This window comes from Buteo buteo, chromosome 2 (genome assembly GCF_964188355.1).
Source record: "Buteo buteo chromosome 2, bButBut1.hap1.1, whole genome shotgun sequence".
NCBI lineage: Eukaryota > Metazoa > Chordata > Aves > Accipitriformes > Accipitridae > Buteo > Buteo buteo.
Genome location: NC_134172.1, coordinates 3,899,659 through 3,914,080, shown reverse-complemented (window position 1 = coordinate 3,914,080; position 14,422 = coordinate 3,899,659). Strand labels below are relative to the sequence as shown.

Genomic DNA, 14,422 nt, shown 5'->3' with positions numbered 1-14,422 from the left:
CACAGGAGCACTAAGCTCCTATTAACTGTATTCCTGGTGGACGGTTGCAAGGTGAGCGACCGAGGATGGGGTCCAGTTTTAAATTGCTATCAAGGGACCACTCCGTAGCAACGTGACAGCGGATGGATGGGGATTAACCTTCTCTTAGGACCTCTTAGGATGAAGTGTCGACAGCTTTCCATTCTGTGTCCAGCAAGAAGAGCTGAAGCAAAGGCCTTGGTGTCCTATCCCAGGCAGGAGGTGGTATCCTGCCACCGCAATAAATGACTTTTAAAAAATCAGTATTCTATGCATGGATTATTTTCTTTCTTCTTCATTTTTCTTTCCTGACACAAGCTGTTCTACATTTGGTAGATTCATCTTCAATTAGCTTGGGAGTCATCCACAGGAATTTCTGCAGAACTGGGTAGAGGGTGATTTTTTTTTTTTTCTTTTCAGTGCATTTTTCACACATTTGATTGTTTCAAAGGTTTTTGTTACCTTTTTTTTTTTTTTAAGCTATTTTGTGACAGCCAGTCACCTTGGATTTATTTTTCTTGTGAAAATATTTCATTACTGTTCTGATGTGATTGTCCTCTAAGGAGATTATGCTGTAACTTTTTAAATCCTTAAAATGAAACCAGGACAAGACTCTGGTTCCTTTAGTCATGCCAAATTGTCTTTCTTTCCAAACATACTTTAGTTTCTCCATGACTGCATTTTGAGCTAGACAAATCAGCCAGATATGATTTTTGACATCATAATTTTCATGCTACTTTGAAGGTATTTATTTTGCAAGGTTTGTATTTGTTATTTTTTATTATTATCACCCGTGTTCATGGTATCATGAGATCATGTAGGCATCCAGCTTCCTTCTAGCCCTAGGTAAGCTTCTAGTTCTCTTATCTGTGAAGAATATCTGTGAGGATATGAACACTAAAGTTTCAGCTCCCAGATGGTGGAAAATAAGAAGAAAAGCTGGGGCTCTGCTAGGGCTCTCCATGGGGCTGGTTTTCTCTGTGTGTTCATTGCAGCTTTTGCTTGGTCCTTGTGTTTGGTTGCTGTGGACATTCAGTTACAGCTCTCTCAACATGCAAACACAGGGGATATTTTTTTTAAATAGCATAATAATTTATTTTTAAATAAACCACTGGTCAGATGGTGTGGGCATCAGATTTTTGCTCTAGCAGATCTTTGTCCTGCTGCCAGTACAGTCGTGTTTCTATCAAAACATCATTATGGACAACTTTAAAAAAAATATGCATTTTTTTCTCAGTAGGAATCTTTCTTAGAGCCAAACACGTCTGAGATCTCCATGTACTTAGCAAACTAGAATACTCTTTAAAAAAAAAAAAAAGGTCAGAACATTAAAAATAAGAGGAACAGCATAAATATAAAACCTTTCCCTGAAAAACAGCACTTATTCAACCACAGGTGAGGACATTGTGATCTGTGATTGACGATGAGGAGCCCAAAAGGCTGGAGATGAGTGCACATGGCTTTCCCTGCCCGTCTCTCCCCCCTTTCCTACCCTGCTACTTGCACGACTCTTCCCTCCCGCAGACCTTAGCTCCTGGCCTCTCTTCAGTCCAAAGTCGCGGTGGAGGCAAAGAACTAAGACTATTTTCTTTTCATCGTGACTTCCAAAGCATTTCTGCTGCCCACGCTCACACGCTCTTTTCTTTTAACTGTCTCATCCCAAGAACTCTCCTCGCTCGGGAACTCAGCAAAGTCCCTCCAGGTCCCTCCTGTACCACTTTCCCTCTCCAAGGTGGGTTCTCGTACCACGGTCACAGCTGCCTTAGGTGGGGAAATACTTTATAGACCTTCTTTTGTGGGGAATGTCAGCTTCGTCCCTTGGGACCCACTTTCTGTCTCAACCGTTGGTTGGGGAGGTTCAACAGCAGTTGAGAAGATGGGGAAAACATAGAGAAAGAAGCGGAACAAGCGTATGATCTTTTTGTCCTCTCTGCTGAGACTGGTAGGAGTCGTCGCTCCATGCTTCTCAGCCTACCCCAGCTCCTTGCAGGCTCTAGACCCCTTCTCTAGTTATCTTGTGAGCATCTTCAAGTTCCCATAGGGCTTCAAGATAATTTCTCCCCTTCCCCATTTGACTAACTAAAAAGGTACCAATCACAGATGCAACGTCCTACACCGTATCCAGATGCCATATCTCTCTACTGATAAGCATGGCGTCACCTCCCCCCATCCCTCCTTGCCCTAGACCCCCATGGAAAAAAAAAAAATATAAAAAAATCACGCCTTGCTACATCTTCGTTAGGCGCAAAACATTGAGGCGCACGGGAAGGAAAGTGGCACCGGAGGCATACTGGATCTCCCGGAGGACCCCTTCCCACTTCTTCTGCTCTTCATCATACCTGGGGACAGACAAACAGACAGTTATGGTGAGGAAAGTGTCTCTCCCTCGCTTCAGCTGCTCTCCATAGTGGTGGGAGCCCTGGTGCATGGTGTGATGTCCCACAGACATTATTTGGCCACAGGACATCTGTGGGAGCTGGATGGGGATGGTCAGCCCTGGTGTGCTCTGGTTTGCAGCGCCGGGCTAGGGGACGTGGATGTCAGCACATGGTCTCGCAGGGAAGGGTGTATTTTTCCATTGGGAAACAGGTTGATGGCACCAAGACTGAACATCCATGGTGAAGGCCAGCAGGTGCCTGCTGAGGGTGCTCTAGAGCCACAGATGTGAAGGACAGGAGCAGCTAACGTGATGTTAGCAGCCATCAGAAAGTGCTTTCTGCCCGCTTGTCTGCTTGCACGTAAGACTATCTGATTTCCAGACCGAGCGCTGCCTTTTCCCGGGGAGAGGATGCATTGCACAAATGCTGCTTCACGCCAAAGGGGAGGTCTGGAACTCGCTCCAGGCAAAATGTCAACGCAGCAACAGAGCTAAAGGAGCAGATTTTCCCTGGTATGTTGCTATATGAGGCTAGGAGGTATCACTGAATCACCTAATGTGCCCTCCAGCACAGCACAGGGCAAACTGCTCACCCAGAGAGCCTGCACTAAGCCTGCAGCCTTCTGCTGGCGTAACGACATCCATCTCACACTGAAGGCACCAACACAGACAGAAACTCTCTGTTCCCTCAGTGGCTCTCCCTAACATCCCTCCCGTGCTCCCTTGGACAGCCCCGGGGAAGATCATCACCTCCAAACGTCGTTCAGCTCTGTTGGCACCAGTTCTCCTGACTCCGTCTCCACCGTGGCGAAGCCTCCGAGCAGGTAGAGCACCCCGGCCAAGCTCACCAGGCTGACTGAGCTGCGCTCCTGGGGGAACTCAGTGAAGGTGTCCCACCTGCCGTGTCGAGAGAGGGGACATGTTAAGGCACCCTGCCCACCCCCATGCCAAGCATGGCCTTGAATCAGGAATCAACAACTGAATTAACTAAACTTGTGTAGGTCTACATGGGATGGGATCATACACTGACTGTTGTTAGAGATACCCGTTTCCATCATCATACTTCAACTTCATTTTATATTGAGTAGATGAGCTGTGAAGCACACCTGGCATGGACCAGCAGGTCCCAGTTGTGGGACTGCAGCTTCAAGGCCTGCCCAAAGTCTATGGCGTTGGGTGAAGCTGCCAAGATGAAGCTACAGCCCTGCAGGGAACCCAAGGACTGTTCCAGTTGGTGAAACCGCTTTGAAGGTGAGCCTGATATGATCCACAGCCCAACTGCAGTGGCATTGGTGATGCCCAGCTGTCTGAGGAATACAGACTGGGAGGAACTGGTATCGGGAGTTGCAAGCAAACTCCAGAATGGTTGGAAGTTGCTGAATGTACACCTGCAGCTGCTCCTTGTGTAACTACACCCTAAAGGTGTGCTCAGGTACGTACTTGTTGGTGGCAATGTCGTAGACTTCCACAGAGTTGGTCAAACCGGAGTCGGTCACGCCAGCCGCCACGTAGATTTTGTCCTTGTGCACAGTGGCTCCGAACAAGGAGCGGGCAGTTTTCATGGGAGCCAGCTCTTTCCACTCAAACTTGGCTGGATTGTAGACACACATCGTCTTCAGGCACTTCCTAGGGAAAGATGAGAGAGAAAAGGAGACTCGATCGCCTGCCAAGGGGCAGCTTTGCACTGCAGGAGTTTGGGGATGTCTGCTGGCAAGAACATGGGGTCTCTAGAAAGGATTTTGCTCCTCCACATCACCATGAGTGCCTTTGCTTGGGTGTGCACCAGAGAATGCCCATGCCTGGAGACATCATTTGCGTGTATAACGTATCCCCTCTTGCTCCGCTCGCGTTGGATAGGAGTCCTAAAGGCTCAGCATCGTGCTTACACAGCTGGATATGGGTCCATGGAGCTAACTGCCTCTCAGGACCTCGCACACAGCCATCAGACAGTGTTTCAGTGCTCCTGATCCAACCTGATGCCGCGAAATATCATCAGTAACGCCCCTGTTCCCCAGGACGGCAATGTAAGGTGTGTGAATGTATGCGCGCTCACACTTTTCCGACCATAATCCTTTCAGAGCAGGACCTATCTTTGCTGGATTATGGCATGTTTGCTCTGCAAACAGTCATACTTCTGCCTTGCAAAGCAATCGCTGCAACGCTCCCCGAGAGAGGCTTTTTCTGCTGAGCCTGTCTCCTGCAGGAGGGCAGGAGGGGGGGTCAGGTTTGATGAGGTTTTTCACTCCTATTGCAAACACCCATCTGGATTTGATTACCAGACCACGCTTCTCTGCCATCATCCCACTAGTTTGGGGGATGAATCCCTTGGTTTTTGACTTACTTGTCGCTTCCTTTGCCACCAATGATGTAGATGAGATCCTTGTGCGATACCACCGCGTGGCCATAGACTGCGTAGGGAAGGGAATCGGCTTCACCCCACTTGAAGGACCTGGATCAGAGAAAGACGGGGAGCAAAAAGATCTGTAGCTTGCTAGGTGAGCCCTAGAGTACGTGGCACTCTCCAGACCTAGAGGTGAGCACAGATCCTGACCCGATCTCAAAAATATGAGGTTTTCAATGAGATAATGCTCATCAATAAATTTTGTGATCCTAAAAAATGTGGGAATATAAAATACGCAGAATGTTTATGCTAATTAATTGTTTTCTGCAGTATTCCCTACTCTTGGGCTTTGCGGATACACATCCTGACTTCTCCCAGGACCTCACCTCATTTAAAAACATTACCAGCTGAACACAAAGAAGACAGAGATTCCTGCATGATGGAAAAAAATTAAAACCAATGAGACTTAGGGGTGCAAAATCCTGAGGAAAAAATTATTTATTGGCCACCGCCTTCCACTTTGAGGTGCTTTGGTTGGCCAACACTCAGCAGGGACCCACAGGGGCAGGTATGTCCACATTTTGCAGTGCAGGGCTGTGTTGAAGCCTCTGAGCTAGCTCTGGGGCAGCTGAGCAGAGGATGTAGCTATAACGCTATGGAAACCCCAAACTGGTATCCAATAGGCCTGACCAATTTCTCAAGAAGTGTCTGTTCATGTCCATGTAGCTTAGACTCATCCCTAGTTATCATATATATAAGATGTAACCTCCAAGACCTGCACTTTATTTTACCTAAGAACTGAGTTGCCTGGGCTCTGAGTGTTTTCTATTTACGCAACCACTCTGGGCAAATATTTGATCCCATAGACCAACAGTTTGCTCTCTCCAGGTTTGTTACAGTTGAAATCTTGACTTAAATAATGCTAGAAATACAAGTGGAGCTGATCACTTCTCTACCAGCTTCAAATTGGTATTCAAACCACCCCCCTGAGCACTTAGCGAGGGCAGACACATCCTTTCCCGGAGCGTGCAGGGGCAGATAAATGCCCTGTTCTGTGGGAATGAAACTGGTTTCAAATCTCTGCTTATAAAACAGACTTTGAAGCACACACGTCTAAGTACAGACCAAGCAAAGGCTTGTTAATGCCTACTGCTCTGCCTCTTTGGGGCAGAGAACAGCAGTCTTTGGGTGTTTCTGTCTCCTGTGAGCAGAACAGAATGGTGCCTTTTAATAAAGGTCATGACCTTACATGGGTCAGAGCCCATTGTCCAAAAATAATCAGTTATTAAGCCTGATATCCATCAGGGTGGGCCATTCAGTGCCACATTGGAATATTTTCAAAACAAACATTCCTGTTCAAAGCCATTCCTGGTAAGACATCAGTGAATGTTGCTGAACCTCCAACCAATGGGCAAGAGCAGAAGGAAAAACTCTTGCTCCCCTGTACAGGTCTCACATGAGCATCAACTAAGATCAGTCCCCGATAACATAATATCCCCATTACGGCTTCCATCTCCGGGAGGTTCAATTACAATAAAAGAAGCAGCTGGAGAGAGTCAGCTCAGAGCCTCAGGGTACAGCTTGAGACAGTCCCAGTGGTCCCAGTATCTAGATGCAGAGTTTGAGCCCTGTCTCCAAAACCTTTCAGCCCCTAGAGAGCTGGAGTTGTTTTGCAAGGCAGCTGCTTCACCTTCTCCTGTAAACCACCTCCTGCCCCACACTCGCACGCGAACACTTACAGTCGGTCGTAGCACAGGACTGAATCCAGGGTCTTCTCTCCCTCTTTCAGTTCTTTCCCTCCGACCACAAAAATAGAGTTTTCTGCCTCTCCCAGGCCAAAGAGGCAGCGAGGGGAGGGCAGGGGGGGCATCCCCAGCCAGTCTGCGTCCAGATGGTCATACTGAAAGGAAACATATGGTCATTAGTGTGTGTTCACCCGGCCCATTTGCTTTGCAAAAATCGGGGTCCAGAGGCTGAGGGCAAAGTCCATTCCCACGTGCAGCTTGGTCACCCCAGTAGGCACTTTCTGCAATGCCAGTTTCTGCCTATGCCTTACCATCTGCTGCAGGATGGGACATCTTAGTACAAATCCGTGTCACACATCATGTGACATATGCTTTATGACAAGGCATAAAAGCAGAGATGTGACAACGTGAACATGTTCTGCTCTGTGCACCAAAGCTGTGGCTTGGAACATGTTGGGTCGTCTTCAAATGAGGGAGTCCCATGTTGGACCTCTAATGGATAGTTCCTGGGACTGCAGGAGCTGAAACACTTCAATCTTAGAAATTTTGCCTGAACCTCTCCAGATGCAGCACACATCACAATATTTCATCATGATATTTTCCAGCTCGGCCAGGTAACAGTGTGGTGTCAGCTATGTTGGCTACACAGCTCGCTCCCGAGTCCCTTCTTTTTCCATCAATTCTTCTTTCTGGCAAATGATCAGTTACCGTGTTTCTCCTCTGCTTCTTAAGATACCGGAGTCCTGTATCACCTCAGTGTGTGTGAGAGTTCGTGAGATGAAATGTATGTGTGTCCATCTGCACAAAGGCTATTTACACAATACCTATCTACCCAATATGGCACAACACAACTGAGACGGTACTGCGAAGACCAGAGCTCTTCTCACCAACCAAAGTGTGCCAGGCCCATCTGATAGATGGGGAAACTGATGCGTACAGCGTTACTAGATCAGATGGCCAAATTCTTGCAGATCCTTGGACACCCGTAGATCAAGGCGTCGCGTCATCTCCCACCAGAAAAAAGATCTGAAAGATTATGAGGCTGGGGGCTCTCTGGCTACGACAGCTTGATGGGAAATGTAATCTGGGGCAAAAATTTTTAATGTAGCTTGGCAGCAGAGGAGGGAGTGACATCTTGCAGCCAGTTTGGTGGGACTCTGCAAGACAAAGCTGTGATGCAGCATTGCCTGAAGCACTGTTTGCTATGGGCTTGGGCCAAAGAGCTTCAGCTTGCTGGGCTGCCTCCCAAGACTCGGCCTCAGCTGGGTGCCTGTGGTTATTGTCTCTTTGTAAGCTGTGGTCCACATATGTGTTATTTATAGCGCAAGCCCGAGCAGCTCAGTCACCAGGATAGTTCCTGCTTCTTGATGGATTCAGCATTGTTTTCAAGTCATGAATCTTAGAATCGACAAATAAAGGATACCCTTTTCCATCTGAAATGTCAATGGAATAATTTTGTTCCTGACAAAATTTGCAAGGCCTCTGGGATTTATCAGCATTTTTGCATTTTGGTTCCTGTCCTTAAGTCTAAACTATCCCTGACCTAACTCTCCTGGCTTCAGCGGGAGGAATGTGAAATCAGGGAGGCCAAAAACAGAGTCAGAAGGTGTAAGATGCTGCTGCACTGACACAGGGATTCAAGGGTCCATCATACAGCTGCCTGTCAACATCTGTGTGAAGTTTCAGCTGAAAAAAAGGCTCAAAAGACTCTCTTACCCATACAGAAACTGTGAGCTATGTAATGGCACTGACGGCAATAAATTACACCTTTGCAAACTGACGGCACCTTCCAGCCCTAGGACTTGTCTGCACCTCCCATGCACGAGTGCCACAGTGAGCTCTGAAGGGACCACTGTCCCCTTCTTGTGGGGAAGGAGCTAAAAACGGCCACACGAAGCCCAAGGCATTTGCTATTAAGTCAGTGGCAAAGTGGGAGCTGAATATAGAAATCTTGCTCTTTGCAGCTTAGAATCACAGAATAATTTAGCTTGAAGGGACCTCCAAAGGTCTTTTATCCAGCCCCCATGCTCAAGCAGGTGCAGCTTTGGAGTTAGAGCAGGTTGCCAGGGCTTTGTGCAGTCAAATATTAAATGTCTCCAAGGATGGATGTGTTGTGACCTCTCTGGACCCCTGCTCCAGTACTCTGTCCCCTCTGTTGGGAAGGTTTTCCTCACAGCTAACTGAAATTTCCTTTACTGCAACTCCTGGCCTTTGCTTCTTGTCCCATCTTTGTGCAAAACCAAGAAGAGTCTGGATGCCCTTTCTGTGTCCCCTCCTATTAGGGAGCTGCAGACACCAGTGAGATCTTCCCTTCTCCTTCTCCAGGTTGATCACACCCAGCTCAGCCTCTCCTTGTACCTCCCATTCTCCAGCCCTGACCATCTTGGTGGCCTCTGCTAGACTCATTCCAGTACCTCAATGTCTCCCTTGTACCGGGGAGCCCCAGACTGGACACAGCATCCAGACATGGTCTCACAAGTGTATAATCAAAGGGAAAAAAAAAAAAACAAATCACTGCCCTTGACCTGCTTGCTGCAGTCGTGCTGAAACAGCTCAGGACACAGCAGACCTTTGCTGCCGCTCAAGGAATTACCTTGCCTGGCCAGCAACAAGACGGGTGGAGCATTGATCTTTAGACATAGGTTTCGGCACCTTGCGTTAGCTGTCTACGGGGAAGGTGCTCTTGGGTTACAGCCCAGGCTGGGGCTCAGATTGCCTGCACAGAGCTCAATTTTATCACAGCTTTGGTTACTGCTGAGTTAGAACAGCCACTTTTCCTGTGGAGTATCCCAAAAGACATCACACTGTGGTTTCCCCTGCACGTGATGGAAATGGCCAAGGGGGAGACTCCGAGCTGGAACTAGCACACCTCCAGGGGCAAGAAGAGCACTAGAAATGGGGCACATATTGGGAGGTAGGAACATGCCCTGGGTCCTTGGGGTGTTTGCTCTGTGGCTGTAGCTGCTGCTGGTCCTTTGTTGGCACCTGGCAGAGTCACCCTTGGGTTTTGCTGGGGGTTCATAACCAGGGAATATAAAGGATGCAAAGCAGAACCCAGGCCTGATGCCACTAACCTTCTAGTTACTGTGCCCTGTGGCAGCCAGTGCTGGGCCAAATGCACTGTTCAGAGTGATCCCCTATTCAGGATTTGGATCAGGAAGGCTTATTCCTATTACCTACTCCATCAAGCCTCCTTCCTCAATTACCAGACCCCCCCCTTCAGTGGGATCTGCCTTAAAAATGCAGGGAGAAGAATCTCTAGTAAAGCAACTCAGATATTTTACCTTCATTTACAACTTTCATTTTAACTTCACATGACAATGAATATTACTGGCATCACATGGAAGCTAAAGACTGGTGATGCTCCAAAGTGGTCAAAGAAACAAAAGAAAGATACAGCTAGTACCTGTAGGAAGTAGGAACTCATGGGATCCTCCTTGTTGTCCTCATTGTAGTATAGTCCTCCAACAATGAAGATCTGATTCTCTTTGGTCACCAGACTGATGTGGTTCTTTGGGATTTGAGTAGAGAGGGAGGCAAAATAGCACTCATTGGCAGTGGGATCGTAGGCCACTGCTCCACTGTCGCTCACCATGAAAATAAGGTCCTGGAGGAACATCCCAAAGCGCATTGTGTCATTTAAGATCCCTGGGAGAGTGTCCTCCTCTGTATCTTCCTTCTCATCTACTGCTCCATTGACGACATTGTCTTTCACTTGCTTTTCACTGCTTTTCTTCACTTTCTTCTTCTTCACCACAGTGAATTTGCCTTTCTGGGCATCCTTCACCATCTGCAGTTTCTTGAGCAGCTCTGGGCTGGACTTCACCATGGCGTGCTTCTCCACGTGGTCCTTGATGTAGTCGTTGGGCATGAGGCGGAAGCGGATGCTCTCGAAGACGACAGGCAAGGCCTTCTGCCGGCTCTCATGGTCCTTGGTCCCCACCCACTTCATCACTACTTCGAAGACGGTCTCCTCTTTCTCGATGTTGAGGGAGTCACTGGAGATGATCGCGATAAGCTCATCAGGGGAGAGCTGGTAGAACTCCTCGTCCCGAGAGATCAGCGCAAAGCGATCGCAAATGAAATCCCGAGCCGCCACGGCCAGCCGGGCACAGTCCAGCATCAAGCCCAGCCTGAAGATAGCCAAGCAGTTGCTGAGGCAGAGCCGCTTCTGCAAGAAGGACACGCAGACGGTAAAGATGGAGGGGATCTGGAACATGTTGGCCACGGAGAAGATGTCCTGCACATTCTGCTCTGTGATCTCCAGCTCGGACGTGTAGATATAATGGAGGATCTTGCCCATGACATCTGGATCAACGTCTTCCAAACTGACCTCCCTCTTCTTGCTCTCTTCCATGTCCGAGAGGAACATTGCTCGAAAATACGGGCTGCAAGCTGCCAGCACCAGCCGATGGCAGGGAAACTCCTTCCCTTTGACTTTCAAGACACAGTCCAGAAACTTATTGTGGTCCAACATGTCTTTGAGTCCATCCTGCAGGAGAGTTTGCTGGTAGAGACGCAATTCTTCCACTTGATCAAAAGGCAAACCCATGGTGAAGAGTAACTGCTCCTTTTTTCCCCAGTCCTTCTTTTCTATATGTATATATTTATGAATATATCTGTACCTGAGCCCCGGTAAAGAAATTTACTCAAAGCAGGGCTCCCGGGTCTCCTTTGCTTCCAGACTGCCAGCACACTGGGAATGTGAAACGCTTGCTACTATCGCAGCTGTCTGCGTACTTCAGTTTCCAGCGTAGGGCTTTATATATAGCCACAGCGTTACAAAGCTTAAGGAATCCATACTGGAGCATGTGTAAGCCGATCACCCTTTAATATGACACATGGGACAAGGAGGAAGGGAGGGGGCTGGGGGAACAGCTGTAATTCCAGCCTCGATGCTTCAGGAAGGGTCTGTCAGCCCGTGAGTCACGGCGGGGGGAGCAGGAGTTTTTTGCTGCCGTCCCACGACGGGAGACGCGTGCGACCCGTCGGCTCAGCCGCTGAGCTTGGGAAACGGCTTCCAGATGAATCAAACATCCCAATCTGACTTCTGGGTCATGAATGGCAAGGCTGAGACCTTCTCCCTACACCGCTAAACGGACTGCTCCGAAACTGCTAAACCTTTTGCTGTGCTAAAAATAGACTGTGAAGTCAAAGCTGGAAAGATGCAATAAGGGAGCGTCTTATGTGGGCTTTGTGGCATCCCCGACTCCAGACAGCTCACTCCCAGGGCTGCTTTTCTGCAGAAGTTTGTCCTTTATTTTCCTCCGGAGTCACTTTTCAGGGGTCTGGAAGGGAGTGGGAAATGAAGATAGAGCTATTTATTTACACCCCAGTGTGGGATATGAGACCTATGCTGGAAGTTACTTAGAAGTCTCACTAAAGGAGGAGACTCGAGGAGCCTGGGAGAGGGATGGCTCTGCTTTTGCCTGCAATACATGCATGGCCCGACTGGCACAGTCTCCAGCCACCTCATCATTAATTAATCCATCTGTTCCACATCTTGGTGACAGAGGGAGGGTCTGAGGCCGAACAGAAATAAAGAGAGGGCAACGGTGGGCTTCAACTCACAGATTAGGACATCTCAACACAGGTATCTTCCTGTAAATTGAGGGTCTCCTGCTAAGGTCTACTGAGATTCAACACTCCCGTGTTGAAGTCTAGAGCCACAGCAGGACAACCTGCCTGGCTTTGAGCTGATGCTCCAGAAAGGCTGAGGTCTCCAGCAGGTCTTGTGTCCTGCTTGCACGCCCATGGATGTCTAGGAAGCCCCACGGGTCCTCAAATGGCCGGTCCAGGTCCAGCTATTCCCATGGAGCTCACAAAGAAAAAAATTAGTTTTGGCAGACATGGGTGAGCAGGGTAGCTATAATTATTTATACCTACAGTAAAACTTATACATGAATCTGTTTTATCTCCGTTACTATGGACCCTCTGGGCTGGCTGACACTCAGTGATGGCACAGATTTAATTAACGATTTAATTAAGTCTATGCAAAGATATTAGGCACTCTGCTTGGTGTATTTAAAGCCAGATAACCCCTTACTCTGGCATGGATGTATTTATAAAAGTGCTTTGTGCCATGATGGTTATCTACATAAGTGGGAAAAGGGAGGGAGCTATACTGGTATGAAGCCCTTTCGTACTGGTGAGATTCCAGAAGCATCTGGGAGGTAACAATATAGCAGGGAAATAATCACAAGCTTTTTTTGGAGCTCACAACATAAGCTCTTCTGCTGTGTTGCTCATCTGTGACAGGATCAGACAACGAGCGCTGATCTTTGAAGTGGGTCAAACTTCAGAAACGTTTCTCTGCTCCCAGACATCTGGGGCTGGACAACCCCATCCTCCCCTCTCCCCTCCCTCTGCATTAGCTCTGCACTTTCCCAAGTTTAATCCTGTGTTATTGTGCTACCAGCTGGGATTTTTGCCCCCCCCCCCCCCCCCCCGCCTTTAATCTCCCTTGAGCCCTGACTTGTTTTCCTTTTGGCTGTGCTGCTCGGCGTGCGCTGCCATCCGAGGTTTGCTTCCATATTCCCCGTGCCACGAGGTGCCGCTGCTAAAATGCAGCTACAGCCCATCCCTTCCCAGAGGAGCTTCCAACCGATCAGTGGGTCTGTGGCTTCTCCCAGGTTTGTGGTCCACCCAAGGGAAGAGCACCCTGCCAGTCCCAAACCTCCTCTGGGGTCTCCGTTGGCTTCAGTGGCTTCGCACAGCGGCTGGACCAGCTCCAAGGCTTGGCGAAGCAGCCCTGGTTTTTCAAGAGCACCGTCTCCTCGGTGCACGGTGTCATTTAGGCTCCCTGCAAGCATGGGGAGAGACAGGTATCTCTGGGAGCTGGTTCACTGCACCCGAGTTAGACACTTGCCTGAGATGAGAGGATGGTGATGTCCGTCTGTCCCCATTCATTCTACAGGCAGTTTAAATCGTGCATTCAGACTAGACACCCTTAACGCTTCCCAGTGCCTCCTAACGCCAGCAGTGCTGGAACACCATCCTCATAACGGCTTGGGTCAACAATCACACATCTGATCCCCTGCCTTACGTTTCCACCATTTTTTGCTCTCAGTTCAATACAGCAGTATTCATCCCAAGCCCTGCCAGCAAAATAGGTGTAGATTGCATATATTGCCCAGGCTGGACATGCAGTCTGTGCTCTATATGTTCACCCTGACCTCAGATGGTCTGTAAACCTCCCTGGCTCCTGAGCACAGATGCTTTCAGCTCAGATAAGGGTAGTTCATCCCTAAACAAGTTTCTACCACAGCCTGGTGGGACAGAGGGTTGTTCTGGTGGACCCAAACCCTCTGAGCAGCTCAAACAGTGCTAATGGGGATGCTCTCAGCGCCACCATGCAATTCTCTCGAACCGTCCTGGGGCTGGGAGTGAAAAGCCAGCAGTGCTTAATGCAGCTCAGATCCACAAGCTTCAGATCCACCCACCCAACGAGTATTTGGTGCCCAGATTATTTTCATTCTTACACTTTAGGTTACACTTTTCCGGTCTGGATCTCAAGCACAGTATTTCTTTCTTACTTGTGTGTTTACTCTTTCCTCATTTCTGGCTTTCATTCGGTCACACTAGTTGATCATTACCATTTTATAATCTATTTACGCACAGGGAAGTCAACAGGATTTTGGTCTGAGCCTTGCTGCCCTGGAGAGCCAAGGCCACATCTGATTGCTACGGGAGACTTTTCTCTGATGATGGCAGTGGAATTTGAGGCAGCCATCAATTCTGAGCCCTCTGCAACCATTATCTCCTGTAGAGGCTTTGATCACGGTAGACTTGTCCCATCTATCTTCCATTTGCTGGGTCCAACGTGTCACCACAAAGGTAAGCTGGTCTCCAAGCAAGTACCAGCCAAGCCCAGAGGAATTTAGCATCTAAAAGCAGAGGAGATGGCACACGTGGATGCGACAAGGGTGAACAGTGATCATA

At 48.6% G+C, this 14,422-nt stretch overlaps 1 protein-coding gene across 1 annotated transcript; it reads right to left on the bottom strand.

The window, feature by feature from the left end:
- Positions 1-1,088: 1,088 nt before the first annotated feature.
- KLHL40 (kelch like family member 40) lies at positions 1,089-11,189 on the bottom strand. The gene is made up of 6 exons (XM_075044208.1): positions 9,888-11,189; positions 6,476-6,636; positions 4,737-4,844; positions 3,836-4,021; positions 3,146-3,292; positions 1,089-2,357 (listed from the first exon to the last, which is right to left on the bottom strand). The coding sequence occupies exons 1-6, from the start codon at positions 11,031-11,033 to the stop codon at positions 2,246-2,248; spliced, it is 1,860 nt and encodes a 619-aa protein (XP_074900309.1). The 5' UTR covers positions 11,034-11,189; the 3' UTR covers positions 1,089-2,245.
- Positions 11,190-14,422: the final 3,233 nt, after the last annotated feature.

What these genes read in the sequence shown, in the direction of transcription:
- KLHL40 (XM_075044208.1), bottom strand. Translation starts at nt 11,033, where the DNA reads ATGGGTTTGCCTTTTGATCAAGTGGAAGAATTGCGTCTCTACCAGCAA. An exon ending in GTCCTGTGCTACGACCGACT is followed by an intron (nt 4,845 to 6,475) that starts GTAAGTGTTCGC and finishes TCTCTGATCCAG; the next exon opens with GTCCTTCAAGTGGGGTGAAG. An exon ending in GAGCTGAACGACGTTTGGAG is followed by an intron (nt 2,358 to 3,145) that starts GTGATGATCTTC and finishes GTCTGTCCCCAG; the next exon opens with GTATGATGAAGAGCAGAAGA.